The sequence below is a fragment of the Chiloscyllium plagiosum genome, unplaced genomic scaffold (assembly GCF_037043375.1).
Source record: "Chiloscyllium plagiosum isolate Xiang-an unplaced genomic scaffold, Cpla_swu_hap1 HiC_scaffold_42, whole genome shotgun sequence".
In the NCBI taxonomy this organism is placed as follows: domain Eukaryota; kingdom Metazoa; phylum Chordata; class Chondrichthyes; order Orectolobiformes; family Hemiscylliidae; genus Chiloscyllium; species Chiloscyllium plagiosum.
The window spans coordinates 23579361-23593636 of NW_028270180.1; the positions used below are offsets into that span (position 1 = coordinate 23579361).

Genomic DNA, 14276 nt, shown 5'->3' on the forward strand with positions numbered 1-14276 from the left:
ATAGAAGACAAAAGAAAAGTGGATAGCTCTCATGATGCTGCATCCTGGATTTCACCTTCTTCATCTCCAACTTCCACTCCGCCGCCCCCCCCCCCCCCAGTGACAAGCTATTGTAGATCAGCTGTAGAGAGGTCTTCACAGTGGGACTCAAGCAATTCTTTAATATCCTCACTTTCCACTTTTTCAAAGCCAACCTGTTTTACAAGGGTAACACAACGCTCTTTGATTTTTGGAAGCTCTTCTGATGGTTTACATTATTTAAAATCTTGAAAAAAATCCGGGACAAGCTGCCGCCAAACTGAATGCTGGCAGTCCTTACTGACATCCCCTCAGACCTCTGCAATAATGTCAACAGCATTCTTGAAACTGCTCATTGTATTGTACTGTATCTCTCTAATACTCTGACACCTGACATCGCTGCATGTGCAGAACAGGGCAGAGACGTCGGTGCTAACATCAGCACAAGCACAGAACGAAGCATGCAAAATGATCACCACTGGAATCACGCTATTGAGAACAGGCGTAAGAGTTCTTGAAAATACCATTCCCTAATTCTTTAGTGACATTGTAGCCAAATAGTACTGCCAAAACACTTTATACAAGAACTACTTGTATCTAAGTATATCCCAGACTGTCAATCATTTGAAATGCAATAACTATTAGAGACAAACACATAATGGCTCAGCTCACAAAATCACAGAATGGTTTCATGCAGAAGGAGGCCATGCCAGCCATTGTATCTGCACCAGTTGTTTAAGCCTTTTAACTTTGTCGCAATATCCTGACTTTTCCTCTTAACCTTAAATACTGTGTCTTTTTAAAATAATCACCGAATGCCTCTTGATTATCTCAATTAAACCTGCCTCCACCACATTTCCAGGTCATGTTTTCCAGAAACTTCAACTACTCACCATGTGAAAAAATACAGTTTGCTCACTTGGCATCTGCTTCTTTTGCAAAACAATTTTAAACTGCGCCTTCTCGTTATTGATCCTCTTACAGGCAGGGACAGCTTCCCCCTACCTACTCTGTCCAGACTCCTCATTATTTTGAAAACTCCTACTAAATATCCTCTAGTCTTCCCCTCACCAAGAAAAGCAGTCCCAACTTCTGCAAACTTTCCTCATAACTGAAGTGTTTCATTCCTGGAACTGAGGATCTGAAATCTGAATACAGGCTGAAGTAACTAGTTGTAGTCAGGAACAATCATTTAATACATGCTCTTACTAACATAGTTAAAAATCAGACAACATCAGGTTATAGTCCAACCTGGAAGCACACTAGCTTTCGGAGCGACGCTCCTTCATCAGGTGATTGTGGAGGGCTCGATTGTAACACAGAATTTATAGCAAAAATTTGCAGTGTGATGTAACTGAAATTATACATTGAAAAGTTGATTGTCTGTTAAGCCTTTCATCTGTTAGAATACAGTGATAGTTTCACTTCTTTCATGTGTAAAACACAAAACCCTTTTTTTTAAAGTTGCATTCTCGGGTTAGCTGTTAACAATGGTGATAGCTAGACAATATGTTGAAGGTGTTAGCCCCCTGTGTTCTCTGTCTATGACCTGATGTTTAGATTGATTCTAATCTAAAAAGTGAGATAACAGAGTTTTACATAAATTCATGCAGTTTTTGAGCTTAGAGTTCTACATGAATGTATGCAGTTTTTGAGCAAAGTGCAATGTAACTCTGCAAGTACAAATTCACCACACAAAATATATGTGTGCATGTGGGTCTTTGTCTGTCTGTGTGTGTGTGTCTGTCTGGGTTGGGGGTTGTGTGTGTGCGCGCGTAGTGAGTGCAGAGTGTCTTAAGTCTGTGAGGGGGTGCATGTGTGGGAATGTGTGTGTCTATAAGGGTGTGTGTGGGTGTCTGTGTGTACCTGTGTCCGTGTGTACGTGAGAGTGTGTGTGTGTAGGAATATCTGTGTGTGTGTGTGTAGTGCAATGGTGATCACCTGTAATGTGACATGAACCCAAGGTCCCGGTAGAGGCCCTCCCTATGGTACTGAACTTAGCTAGCAGCCTCTGCTCGGCCACTTTCCTCTGCTCCCAAAGTCCACCTTGGAGGATGGTCACCCAAAGGTCCGAAGCTGAATGTCCTCGACCACTGAAGTGTTCCCCAACTGGGAGGGAACCCTCCTGTCTGTTGATTGTTGTGCGGTGCCCATTCATCCGCTGTCCCCAATGTACCATGCCTCCGGGCATCCTTGCCTGCAACGTATAAGATAGACAACGTTGGCTGAGTCACATGAGTACCTGCCATGTACAAGGTGGGAGGTGTTCCCACGCGTAATAGTGGTATCTATGTCCACAATCTGACACGTCTTGCAGTGTCCACCATGACAGGCTTGTATGGAGTTGTCCTGAGAGCTGGGCAGTTTGCTACGAACAATGATCCGTTTGAGGTTTGGCGGTTGTTTAAAGGCAAGTAGTGGAGGTGTGGGGAAGGTCTTGGTGAGGTGCTCATCCTCATTGATAATGTGTTGCAGGTCACGAAGAACATGGCGTAATTTTTCAGCCCCTGGGAAGTACAAAACAACGAAGGGTACCCTGTCAGCTGCAGCATGTGTCTGTCTCCTGAGGAGGTCATTACAGTTCCTTGCTGTGGCATGTCGGAACTGGTGGTCGATGAGTTGAGCATCGTACCCCGTTTTTGTGAGGGCATCCTTGAGTACTTCCAGGTGTCTGTCACGTTGCTCCTCATCTGAGCAGATCCGGTGTATGCATAGGGCTTGTCCATAGGCAATGGCTGTTTTAATATGTTTTGGGTGGAAGCTGGAGAAGAAGTGTAGCATTGTGAGGTTGTCTGTGGGTTTGCGGTAGAGTGTGGTGCTGAGGTGTCCGTCCTTGATGGAGACCCATGTGTCCAAGAATGAGACAGACAGTCGAGAGTAGTCCATGGTGAGTTTGATGGTGGGATTTAACTTGTTGATGTCACTGTGTAGTTTTATCAGTGACTCCTCACCATGGGTCCAGAGGAAGAAAATGTCATCAATGTACCTGGTGTATAATGTTGGTTGGAGATCCTGCATAGAGAAGAAATCTTGTTAGAACCTGTGCATAAAAATGTTGGCATATTGGGGTGCAAATTTGATCCCCATGGCTGTTCCGTGTGTCTGGATGAAGAATTGGTTGTCAAAGGTGAAGACGTTATGCTCGAGGATAAAGCGGATGAGTTGTAGGATGGTGTTTGGAGACTGGCAGTTGTTGGTGTTGAGTACTGAGGCTGTTGCCGCGATGCCATCCTTGTGGGGGATGCTGGTATAGAGTGCGGAAACGTCCATTGTGACGAGGAATGTTCCCAGTTCGACTGGTCCGTGGGTGCTGAGTTTCTGTGAGAAATCCGTAGTGTCGTAACAGAAGCTGGAGATCCCCTGTACAATAGGTTTCAAGATGCCTTCTACATAGCCAGAGAGATTCTCACATAGGGTCCCATTGCCCGACACGATGGGACGTCCCGGTGTGTTAGCTATGTGTACCTTTGGAAGGCAGTAGAAGTCGCCTACACGAGAAGTACGTGGGATGAGGGCGCGTAGGGAGCTCTGAAGGACTGGATCCAAAGTTCTGATCAGTGTGTTTAATTCTCGGGTGTGTTCTTTGGTCGGATCAGCTGGTAGTTGCCTGTAGTGTTCCTGGTTGTTCAGTTGTCGGTACACTTCCTTGCAGTAATCTGTTCTATTCTGAATGACAATGGCTCCTCCTTTATCTGCTGGTTTGATGACAATATTGTCATTGGTTTTGAGAGCCTGGATGGCATTGCGTTGTGAACAGGTGATGTTTTGCTCTACCTTGTGGGTACGGCTGATGAATCTGGCATTTATATATTTCCTGACAGTTTGAGAATACATATCAAGCCCAGGACAGCGGCCCTCCGGTGGGGTCCATGTTGACACCTTCTTTGGTCGCCCCTCTACAGATCCCTGTGATGACTGTTCTAGTTCATCAGTGGGCTCAGTGGGATCACTGCCGGCACCTTGAAAGAATTCCCGGAGTCTCATTCGTCTGATGAACTCCTCTGTGTCTGCTGCCAGAACCAACGGGTCCATTTTGGTGGTGGGGCAGAAATTGAGACCCCTACTCAGGACTTTAATCTCTTCTAGTTGAAGGGTGTGGTCCGATAAATTGACAATAGACTTCCCCGCAGTGATAATGTTGTCTACTGTGGTTCCAGGGCGGGCTTTGCTATTACTGGTAAGAATACCAAGCTTCTCCAGTTTTTTGTTCTTGGCGTGCATGTACGTGGTGTAGTTTTGTCGCCTTGTCCGTTTGGCAATGTCACGTAATTGTACTGATGTATCCTGTGTGCAGGCTGTGAGTGTGGACTCCATCTGAATTTCAAGGTTGTGGCGCCTGCTGTGGAGTTGGTGCACGAGATGATTGAGAAGTTTACGAGAGGTGCGGTGGCAAAGTCTCTCTGCGTAGTCCGTGTTGTAGGTTGACCTAAGTGGGTTCGTGATCCGTAATCCTTTCGGGATCTTTCCTGCTTGCCTGCATTCCTATAGAAACTTGATGTCTCTGTCAATATGTGCAATCTTCTTGGAGATCCTCTCCACTTTAAGCTGGAAGTTAGTGGTGTCGATAGTAGTCATGATTTGGAGATGCCGGTGTTGGACTGGGGTGTACAAAGTTAAAAATCACACAACACCAGGTTATAGTCCAACAGGTTTAATTGGAAGCACACTAGCTTTCGGAGCGACGCTCCTTCATCAGGTGATTGTGGAGAGCTATTTTATCTTACTAACATAGGCAGCATTAAAATGGCTTCTAGGCTGCAAATTGACAGTTCTGATTAGAGAGGCATAAAATGGCTTTTAACCCTGCTAAAAGCTGAACTGACCATAGTCTGTTTCAACAAAGATTAGCAGACAATGCTTCCTTTACAGCATAGAAATAACTAGACGAGATAAGACATTATGAGCTATCCTAACTGACCTTGCAAGTGCACGTGCAAAGACTAGGTTTGTGAGATAGGAAAACTAGTGTTTTGGAAAACAAGGTTGGTTCCCAGGAAATATCATTGGACTAAGTTGCTGTCAATAAAGTCATTTCATTAAAATTGAATGTGCTCTGTAATGATGGCCTGTACTTCTCTCAAAAAAGGTATAAAAATATCTTTGTCTTAAACCATGTGCACAGTTTCTCCAAGGAACATGGAAGTGTTACTGGACAAGCCATGCCCAGCCGAGATTAAATAAAGTGTGAAATCTTGCAGAATCAGACCGAATTGGTAGTGTTTACTGAATGATTTGATTGCGGATCAGAGAGACCCCCCTCCCCTGGGGGGTCCAGATCTTCAGAACCGTTCTCTTAAACTTCTTCTGCACTCTCTGTGATGAGTTCATATTCCTATATTCAGGACTATTGTGAATACAATACAGAAGTATAATCAATGCTGTATCTGGGGTCTAATGAGTTCAGCACCATTTCCTTGCTCTTATAATCAATATCCTGGTTAATGAAGCCTAGATTACTGTATTATTATTATTGTTATTATAGTACTTTATTAATAGCTCACTCTCCCTGTTCTGCCACCTTTAGTGACTCATGTACCCTTGTTCCTCTGCTCCTGCACACCCTTTAGAATACTACCCTTTATTTTACATTGTCTCTTCGTGTTCTTTGTAACCAAGTATATCACTTCACATTTCTATAAATTGAACTTCATCTGCCACTTTTCCATTCATTCCACCAACTTGTCAACGTCCTTTTGCAGTTTTACACTATTCCTCCTCACAATTTTCAAATTCTCAAAGATTTATATCATCCACAAACTATAAAATTGTCCCCTGTATGGCAAGATCTAGATAATTAATATGTACCAGGTAAAACAAGAGTCCCAATGCTAACACCTGGGAAAATCCTAACTTCCTCCAGCCCAAAACAAATTCCATTAAGTACCTTCCCTAGCTCTCAGCCAGTTTTGTATCATTACTACTATCCCTTTTATTCTATGACCTATGCTTTCCTCAAGTCTATTGTATGGCATTATATCAAACACCTTTTGTGAGTCTGTGTACACCACAGCAACCCTCTTCTAAACGCTTCAGTAAGTTAGTTGGATGCAATTTTCCCTGAACAAATCTATGTGGACTCTTCCAATTAATCTACATATTTCAGACTATTAATTCCAACCAAAAAATTGTCTCCAGAAGTTTCCCCACCATTTATAAGTGACCAGTCTATAATTGCTGTGGCTTTATTTACAACCTGTTTTTTTTATTTGGATATTTTTATTGAAAAAGAAGACTTTTAAGATTTTTTACAAACTTACAAAAATAATACAAACTAGTGCATTCCACTTTACGATATAATAACAATACCAAAGTAAAATAAAAAAAACTAACTACTAATCTATTCTACAAATGACCACAACATAAAATATGATATCATACATTATTAACAATGAACAAAAAGGTAAATAAATAACTAGATACACACTCAAAATAGACTTATATCAAGTCATAACAAAACCCGTATTTATACGGGATACCTCCTCCCGGGGGGCCCCCAAATCAGCTGGAACCATGACCATGGCTAAGCAAAAGCCCTGGACAACATGGCCGAAATATCTGTGTCGGTGCAGTTCAAAAAAGGGCTGCCATGTTCTATAAAATAATTCCGTTTTTTGGCGCACCATATTCGTGAGGAAGTCAAGGGGGATATATTCCATGACTATCCTGTGCCAATTTGAAAGTCCTGGGGGACCTTTGGATACCCAATTCACTAAAATATTTTTCCTCACAAAAGGATAGTAAATAATTTCCGCCCATATATGTCCAGAGAGGGAAAATTTGGGGAGCCCGAAAGTAGGGACTCCATACCCAACCTCCGTACCCAAAACTTTTGTCAAGGCATTCGCTACTCTGTACCAATACCTGCGGATCTTATGGCATGTCCACAGACAATGCGTGAGAGTACCAACTTCAATTTTGCATTTAGGACCTATTGGGGATGCTCCTGCCTTGAACTTTGCGAGTCGTTCAGGTGCCATCGTGAGCCCTATGAAGTATCTTCAATTGGGTAGCCCGAGTTCTGTTACAGATAGAGATCTTCCTGGCATTTTCTCAGGTGTCGTCCCACATTTCTGAAGAGATTTCCAACCTTAATTCTTCATTTCAGGTTTTATATAACCATTCCACGTTCTTCGATTCCTTATTGCATAGTGAGTGGTAGAGAGTACTGACCAAGGGCGGCCTCTTCAGTTAAAGCGCACTCCTTTCCCTATCCGATTTATAAGGATTGACTATCAGTGTGGTCTTCTTTTGTATAAAGTCTCGTATTTGAAAAGACTGAAAGAGGTCCTTGCTGGGCAGTCCAAACTTCTGGTGCAGCTGCTCAAAGGACATCACGACCTCCCCATCGAACAGATCTCCCAAACAGGAGATACCTCTGGACTATCAAGTTTTGAACGCAGCATCGGTCAGCTCTGGCTGGAATCCCAATGTTCCCACTATGCGGATATAAGGGGAGGTTTTTTGCAGGTTACCCTCATCTTGTCGCATTATCCTCCAGGCTTTGATTGTACTTAATATAATGGGTTTTTTACAATAGTCCGTAATAACTCTCATCTTGTCCATAAATAGTAGATTGATGAGGGGACATCTTGCTTGGGAAGTCTCAATATCTAACCAGATTGATTGTGGGTCACAAGTGACCCAATCAGCTACATAAGATAATAGGGAGTTCAATTGGTACAAAGTCCAGCCCACCCCTTACTTGTGGAAGCTGCAGCTTTTCTAATTTGATAAGGGGCCGTCTATGATTCCAAATAAAGGAGCCGAGCCATCTGTAAAGCTTACGCACCGCCTGTCTCGGCAGCATCAAGGGGAGCATTCTCATAGGATATGAAAGGCGAGGTAGAATATTCATCTTAACTAAGGCTACTCTGCCTAGCCAAGATATTGGGAGATCTCCCTGGTGTTGATGGTCCTGCCTTATTTTCTGTAATAATTGACTTTATATAGCTGACCAAATACCGAAATGATAAAAATACCTAAGTATAGAAAACCTTCTAGTGACCACTGAAAGGAAAAACAAGATCTGTCTGGAAAATTGGATATACTGGCAAGGCCTCCCAATGGCATGGCCTCCGATTTCACTAAATTGATTTTGTAACTTGAAAACATACCAAGTAAACTGACCACTTGAATTAAGCGGGGCACAGATGTCAAAGGATCACTTAAGAAAAGGAGGACATCATCTGCATAGTAATTTTGTGCTTGCCCGATCCAACCCTCGGAGCCATTATATTAGGGTTAGTTCGTATAGCTTCCGCTAGTGGTTCAATCACTAGTGTAAATAATAATGGTGAGAGAGGACATCCCTGGCGACAGCCTCTGCCAACGCTAAAGCTATCCGAACTTAAACCGTTGGTAATTACTGCTGCTTTGGGATCATTATATAATACTGAAACCCATTTAGTAAAGACCTCTCTAACACCAAACCGTTCCAGCATATCGTAAAGATATGGCCGTTCTACCTGATCAAATGCCTTCTCTGCATCTCGGGAGACAACGAAACCCGGTATCGCTCCCTGCTGGCAGGCTTATGCCATATTTAAGACTCTTCTAATGTTACTAGTTGACTTGCCACCCTTTATAAACCCTGTCTGGTCCTCTTTTATTGCATGCAATTCTGGTCTCCTTCCTAGCGGAAAGATGTTGTCAAGGGTTCAGAAAAGATTTACAAGGATGTTGCCAGGGTTGGAGGGTGAGGCTGAACAGTCTGGGGCTGTTTTCCCTGGAGTGTCGGAGACTGAGGGGTGACCTTATAGAGGTTTACAAAATTATGAGGGGCATGGATGGATAAATAGGCAAAGCTTTTTCCCTGGGGTCGGGGAATCCAGAAATAGAGGGCATAGGTTTAGGGTGAGAGGTGAAAGATATAAAAGAGACCTAAGGGGCAACTTTTTCACGCAGAGGATGGTGCATGTATGGAATGAGCTGCCAGAGGAAGTGGTGGAGGCTGGTACAATTGCAACGTTTAGGAGGCATTTGGATGGGTATATGAATAGGAAGGGTTTGGAGGGATATGGGCCGGGTGCTGGCAGGTGGACCAGATTGGGTTGGGATATCTGGTCGGCATAGACGGGTTGGATCGAAGGGGTCTGTTTCCATGCTGTACATCTCTATGACTCTATGACCCTCCCCAGTCTTAATGCTAACATTTTTGAAAGAATTTTAAAATCTACACTTAACAAGGATATGGCTCTATATGAAGAGCAGTCTTCTGGGGCCTTCCCCTTCTTAAGAATGAGAGAAATATTTGCTTCTCTCAACGAAGACAGGAGGCAGCCCTGACTGCGAATAGTTATGCATATTTATGAGTGGCCCAGCCAGTTCCCTAATAAATGCTTTATAGAACTCAGCCTGGAATCCGTCTGGTCCAGGTGCTTTGCTACTCTGAAGGTGTCTCACTGCCTCCTGTACTTCCTGGATTGTCAGGGGGCATTCAAGAGGTTAGGCCTGGGAGGGCCAGATTTTTAAAGAAAGACTCCATCTTCCTAGTTCTATCCTCAATCCTCACAGTCCTGCGACTTATACAATTCAAAATAGAACTTTCTAAATGCTGCATTGATCTTTTTACAATTACAAGTCAGGGTACCAGCACTCTCTCTAATAGCCGTAATGGCTTGGGAAGCCTTTTTCTTTCTGGCAAGGTACGCTAGATACCTGCTAGGCTTGTCATCGTATTCAAATAATCTCTGCTTCGCGAATAATATCTCCCTCTTTGCTGTTTGAGTCAGTGCGGTATTCAAGGCTGCGCTAAGGGCTGTGATCCTCTGTAGCTTAGTAATGGAGGGCCTATCGACATATGCAGTTTCAGCTGCCTTCAGTCGAGCCTCGAGCAGATGCTGTTGCTCACCCTTTTGTTTTTTCCGGGTCGCAGAATATGAGATAACCAAGCCTCATGCGTATGCCTTAGCAGTCTCCCACTTCGTCGAAGGGTTACCGACTGTGCCTGAATTGATATACCAGAAGGTTTTAAATTCCTGTGAGATATATTTTTGAACTTGCTATCCTTCAATAAGAAAGGGTCCATACGCTAATGTCGGGGACCTATCCCATCATCCCTAATCTTAACTTCCATGTATACTGCAGCACGATCAGAAATAGTTATATTATCTTATAAAACAGGAGTTAAAAGTAGGTGACCCACCCTACACTATCACCTAGATACGTTTAACAAAACAACACAAGATAGAAATATGTAAGATTACAAAATTACAATCCCAGCAAGTATTAAGCAACTAAATAAGAAAAAAGAAAGAAAACCCCACTCAGAAACATCCCCCAATAATCAAAGAGCTATAGATAAGAGACCAAAGAAAGAATAAGGAACAAGCCCGTCCACCCCCCAGGGAAAGATGGACAAAAGAAAGATGGAGAAAGAAAGAAGGATAGACAAAGGGGGGGGCAAAATAAAGTCGTTATCCATACAGTTCGAGTCCCGTAGTCTATTTGAGAGCATCCAGGAATTCTTTTACTTTCTCTCGTGATCCAAAGTTATATACAGATCCTCCACGACTGAAGCGCAGCATTGCCGGATATCGCATAGAATATCGAATATTTAAGTCTTTCAGACAAGATCCAAGATGGCGGCGACCCAGCAGGTCTGAGTCTGTAGTGCTCTGCCCAAGACTCAGACAAAGTGGACTGACTGCCTCCACCATACCTGCCAAATCATTTAAAATAGCTTTTATTTAATACAGCTAGTTATTTTGCACCAAACTTGAGCAATGACTAAAGGAAAGAATGACTAAAGGAAAGAATGCCCGCAGCTCGTAGCACATAGGAACCCCTCCCTCACGCTCCGCAGTTGCAGCAGAGGGATCCGCAGCCGCCCCGGGGGACTTAGCTACGGTGGCGAGCCTTGTTGCAGTGATTTCCAAGCTTGAAGCGAAGATCAACACCTTCATAGAAGAGTCCAGGAACAGATGGCAATCGTTGTCGGTCGTGCTTCTGCAGCACGACCGAGACATAGAAAAACATCGAACATCAAGTCGGAGGGGCGGAGCTAAAGGCCGCGACCTCCGAGGCTGCTGCAGAATCGGCCGTGGGTTGGGTCCGGACTCTCAAACAGTGAGTCCGGGCCTTCGAAGATCACTTCGACAACCTCAATTCACGAGGTCATCGAAAAAATATTCGTTTGCTGGGCCTTCCCGAACGGGAAGAGGAAGGCCAGCTTACGTTTCTGGAACAGTGGCTTCCGCAGTTATTGAATCTGGAGGCTGGATCAGGCCAGGTAAGGGTAGAATGGGCCCACCGGGTTGCAATACGCAGGCCCGGCTTGGACCAGCGCCCCCGCCCGGTCCTATTCCGGCTGCAGTGCTACAAGGAGAAGCAGATGCTCCTAGAAGCTTCCAGAAATCTCAGGAAAGATCCCCAAGCATGACTTACAAAGGATCTAAGATTATGCTATTTCAGGACTTTTCCCCAGCTCTGGTCTGAAAGAGGAGGGCGTTTGAGGAAAGGTAGAAGCGTTTAAGGGATTTAAACATTCAGTACTTCCTGCGCCGCCCAGCGACGCTACGTTTTAGCCATGAAGGGTCTGTGTATAATTTCAGATTGCCGGAGATGGCCAAGGAATTTTTGGACTCTCTTAGATAAATTGTAAGAGTTAAGTCGTGTGGTGAATGATGTTGTTCTGCCCTCCCCCTTCCCCGGTTCACTCTTTTTTCTCTTTTATTACTTTATTGCTAATATTATCTCCGGGGGGTAGGGAGGGGAGCTTATTTGCTTTTCACTCTGTGATTTTCCCCTTTTTTAAAAAATATATATAGGCCGGGTGGTCTAGTCGATTTAGGTGAGGAGGGGTCTCTGCCTTGTCTTATTTTTTCTCTTTCTTTTAAAGCAGGGTTGTTTCCCCCGTTACTTTGTATTACTGTAATTAATTATTATCTGCTGAGACTGTAATTTTATAGTTTTATTTGTTTATATGTGGTATTAACATCACCCAATATATCTAGGTGTTGGTGTGGATGGGGTGGGGGGGGTGGTAGGATACTCACTGTTAACTTTAGCTTTGTAGTACACTTGAATTTTCTCTATTTTATTATGGGGTGCCTTGGTCGAGGGTGGGGCACTGGTTGGGAGAGGATATGATGGGTTTTTGGAAAGGAAGTGATGCCCCCTGGAAACAAGGGGGAAAATCTCCGTTTAAATATGTTTTATGTTTTTTCTATTTAGAAATAGTTTTTTTATTATATTGGTGTGAGTGTATTAAAGAATCTCTATTTTTGTGAATTTTCTATGGTCGATGCTCGGGGTGTTTTGGATGGGGTTTTTCCTCCTGGGGGGTCTCGGACTTGCCTGGACGGTTATGGTTAGTCATTTGATTAAATGGTGCACCTGGAATGTCAAGGGGAGTAATTCACCAATCAAAAGGAAGAAAATATTATCAAACCTCAAAAAAGAAAGGGTTGATATAGCTCTCCTACAGGAGACACACTTATAGGATAAAGAATATTTGAAATTACAACAGGGTGGATTTGATCAGGTCTTCTTTTCTTCCTTCAGCTGAAAATCTCATTCGGAAGAATCTCCCTTTCAAAATCCTAAGTCAGATAAAAGATGAATCTGGACGATATAAACTAATTAAAGCCCTTATAAATGGAGAGGAATATGGGATTTTAAATCTGTATTGTCCCCCGGCGCATCCTTTCAAATTTATAATGGAAGTCTTCTCCAAACTGATGGCTCTTGGTGCTCGTCATACAATTATAGGGGGAGACTTTAATTGCATTATGGACCCGAAAATAGACATTATACCCAAGGCTACTGCGGGTGTATCCCCCAGATCCAGACAGTTGGCGGATTTGAATAAAGAATTAGGATTAGTAGATGCGTGGAGGTGCCTCCACCCACAATGCAGAGATTTCTCTTTTTACTCTAATCCACACAAATGTCACACTAGAGTTGACATGCTTTTTGCCTCCTCAACTTTTTTAAATTCCATATCATCCTGTAAAATAGGTAATATAATAACTTCTGATAACGCTGTTGTGTATATGGAAATCAAGGCTGGGAACAAAGAGGCATCCCCCTGACATTGGCGTATGGATTCCTTCTTAATGAAGGATAGCAAATTTGTAAAATATTTTTCTCAAAAATTTAAAACTTTCTTGGAAATTAATTCAGATACAGCTAGTAATCCGTCAATGATGTGGGAGACAATTGAAGCTTATGCGCGAGGTCTGATCATTTCATACTCCACGACCCAGAAAAAATTAAAGGGCGAACAACAGCGTCTACTTGAGGCTCGCTTAAAAGCAGCTGAAACAGCATACGTTGACAGACCTTCTATTGCCAAATTACATAGGATTACGGCCCTTAGGACAGCTCTGAATACTGCGTTCACCCAAATGGCAAAGAGGGAAATATTATTTGCAAAACAAAAGTTATATGAATTTGGCGATAAATCTGGTAGATACTTAGCATTTCTCGCAAGGAAAAAAAAGGCCCCTCAAGCTATCATGGCTAACAGGGAAAGTGCTGGTACTCTGACTCATGATCACAAAAGGATCAACACAATCTTCAGAAAGTTTTATTCTGATTTATATAAATCGCATGATTGTGAAGATAGATCCAGGAGAATGCAGTCCTTTTTTAAAAGCCTGGCCTTTCCGGACTTAACCCCGGAAAAGGTATCGGTCCTGAATGCTCCCCTAACAACCCAGGAAATACTTGATGCAATCAGGCAACTTCAGAGTGGTAAGACACCTGGCCCAGATGGCTTTCAGATTGAATTTTACAAAGAGTTTACAGGAGTATTAGCCGGCCCACTTATGGACATGTATAACTACTCATATAGTCAGGGCTACCTCCCGCCTTCACTGAAAGAGGTGAATATCTCCCTTATTCTCAAAAAAGAAAAGGACCCAGAAGATTGCGCATCATACAGACCAATGTCCTTGCTAAATGTAGATTTTAAAATTCTTTCTAAAACATTAGCATTGAGGCTAGAGAGGGTACTGCCATATATCATAAAAGAGGACCAGAAGGGGTTTATCAAGGGCCGTAGATCATCAAATAATATTAGAAGGGCCTTGAATGTGATTCAAGTCTGTCATCAGGAAAAAATACCAGGAATAGTAGTCTCATTGGACGCGGAAAAGGCATTCGACAGGGTTGAATGGTCATACCTATTCTATGCATTGGAAAGGTTTGGCGTTAGAAAGATATTTGCCAAATGGGTCTCAACACTGTATAATGATCCCAAAGCAGTTGTGATCATCAATGGATTAGGCTTGGATAGCTTCACTGTGGGTAGG

General features: G+C 43.2%; 2 protein-coding genes across 7 annotated transcripts in view; both read right to left on the reverse strand.

Moving 5' to 3' along the window:
- The window catches only part of ap3b2 (adaptor related protein complex 3 subunit beta 2), a 248611-nt gene that overhangs the window by 209682 nt on the left and 24653 nt on the right, over positions 1 to 14276 (reverse strand). The gene's annotated exons all lie outside the window — the stretch shown is intronic.
- Positions 108 to 4438, reverse strand: LOC148137565 (uncharacterized). Its single transcript, XM_087982012.1, has 2 exons — positions 3316 to 4438; positions 108 to 194 (listed from the first exon to the last, which is right to left on the reverse strand). Exons 1-2 carry the CDS (start codon positions 4330 to 4332, stop codon positions 108 to 110), a joined length of 1104 nt encoding a protein of 367 aa, XP_087838138.1. The 5' UTR covers positions 4333 to 4438.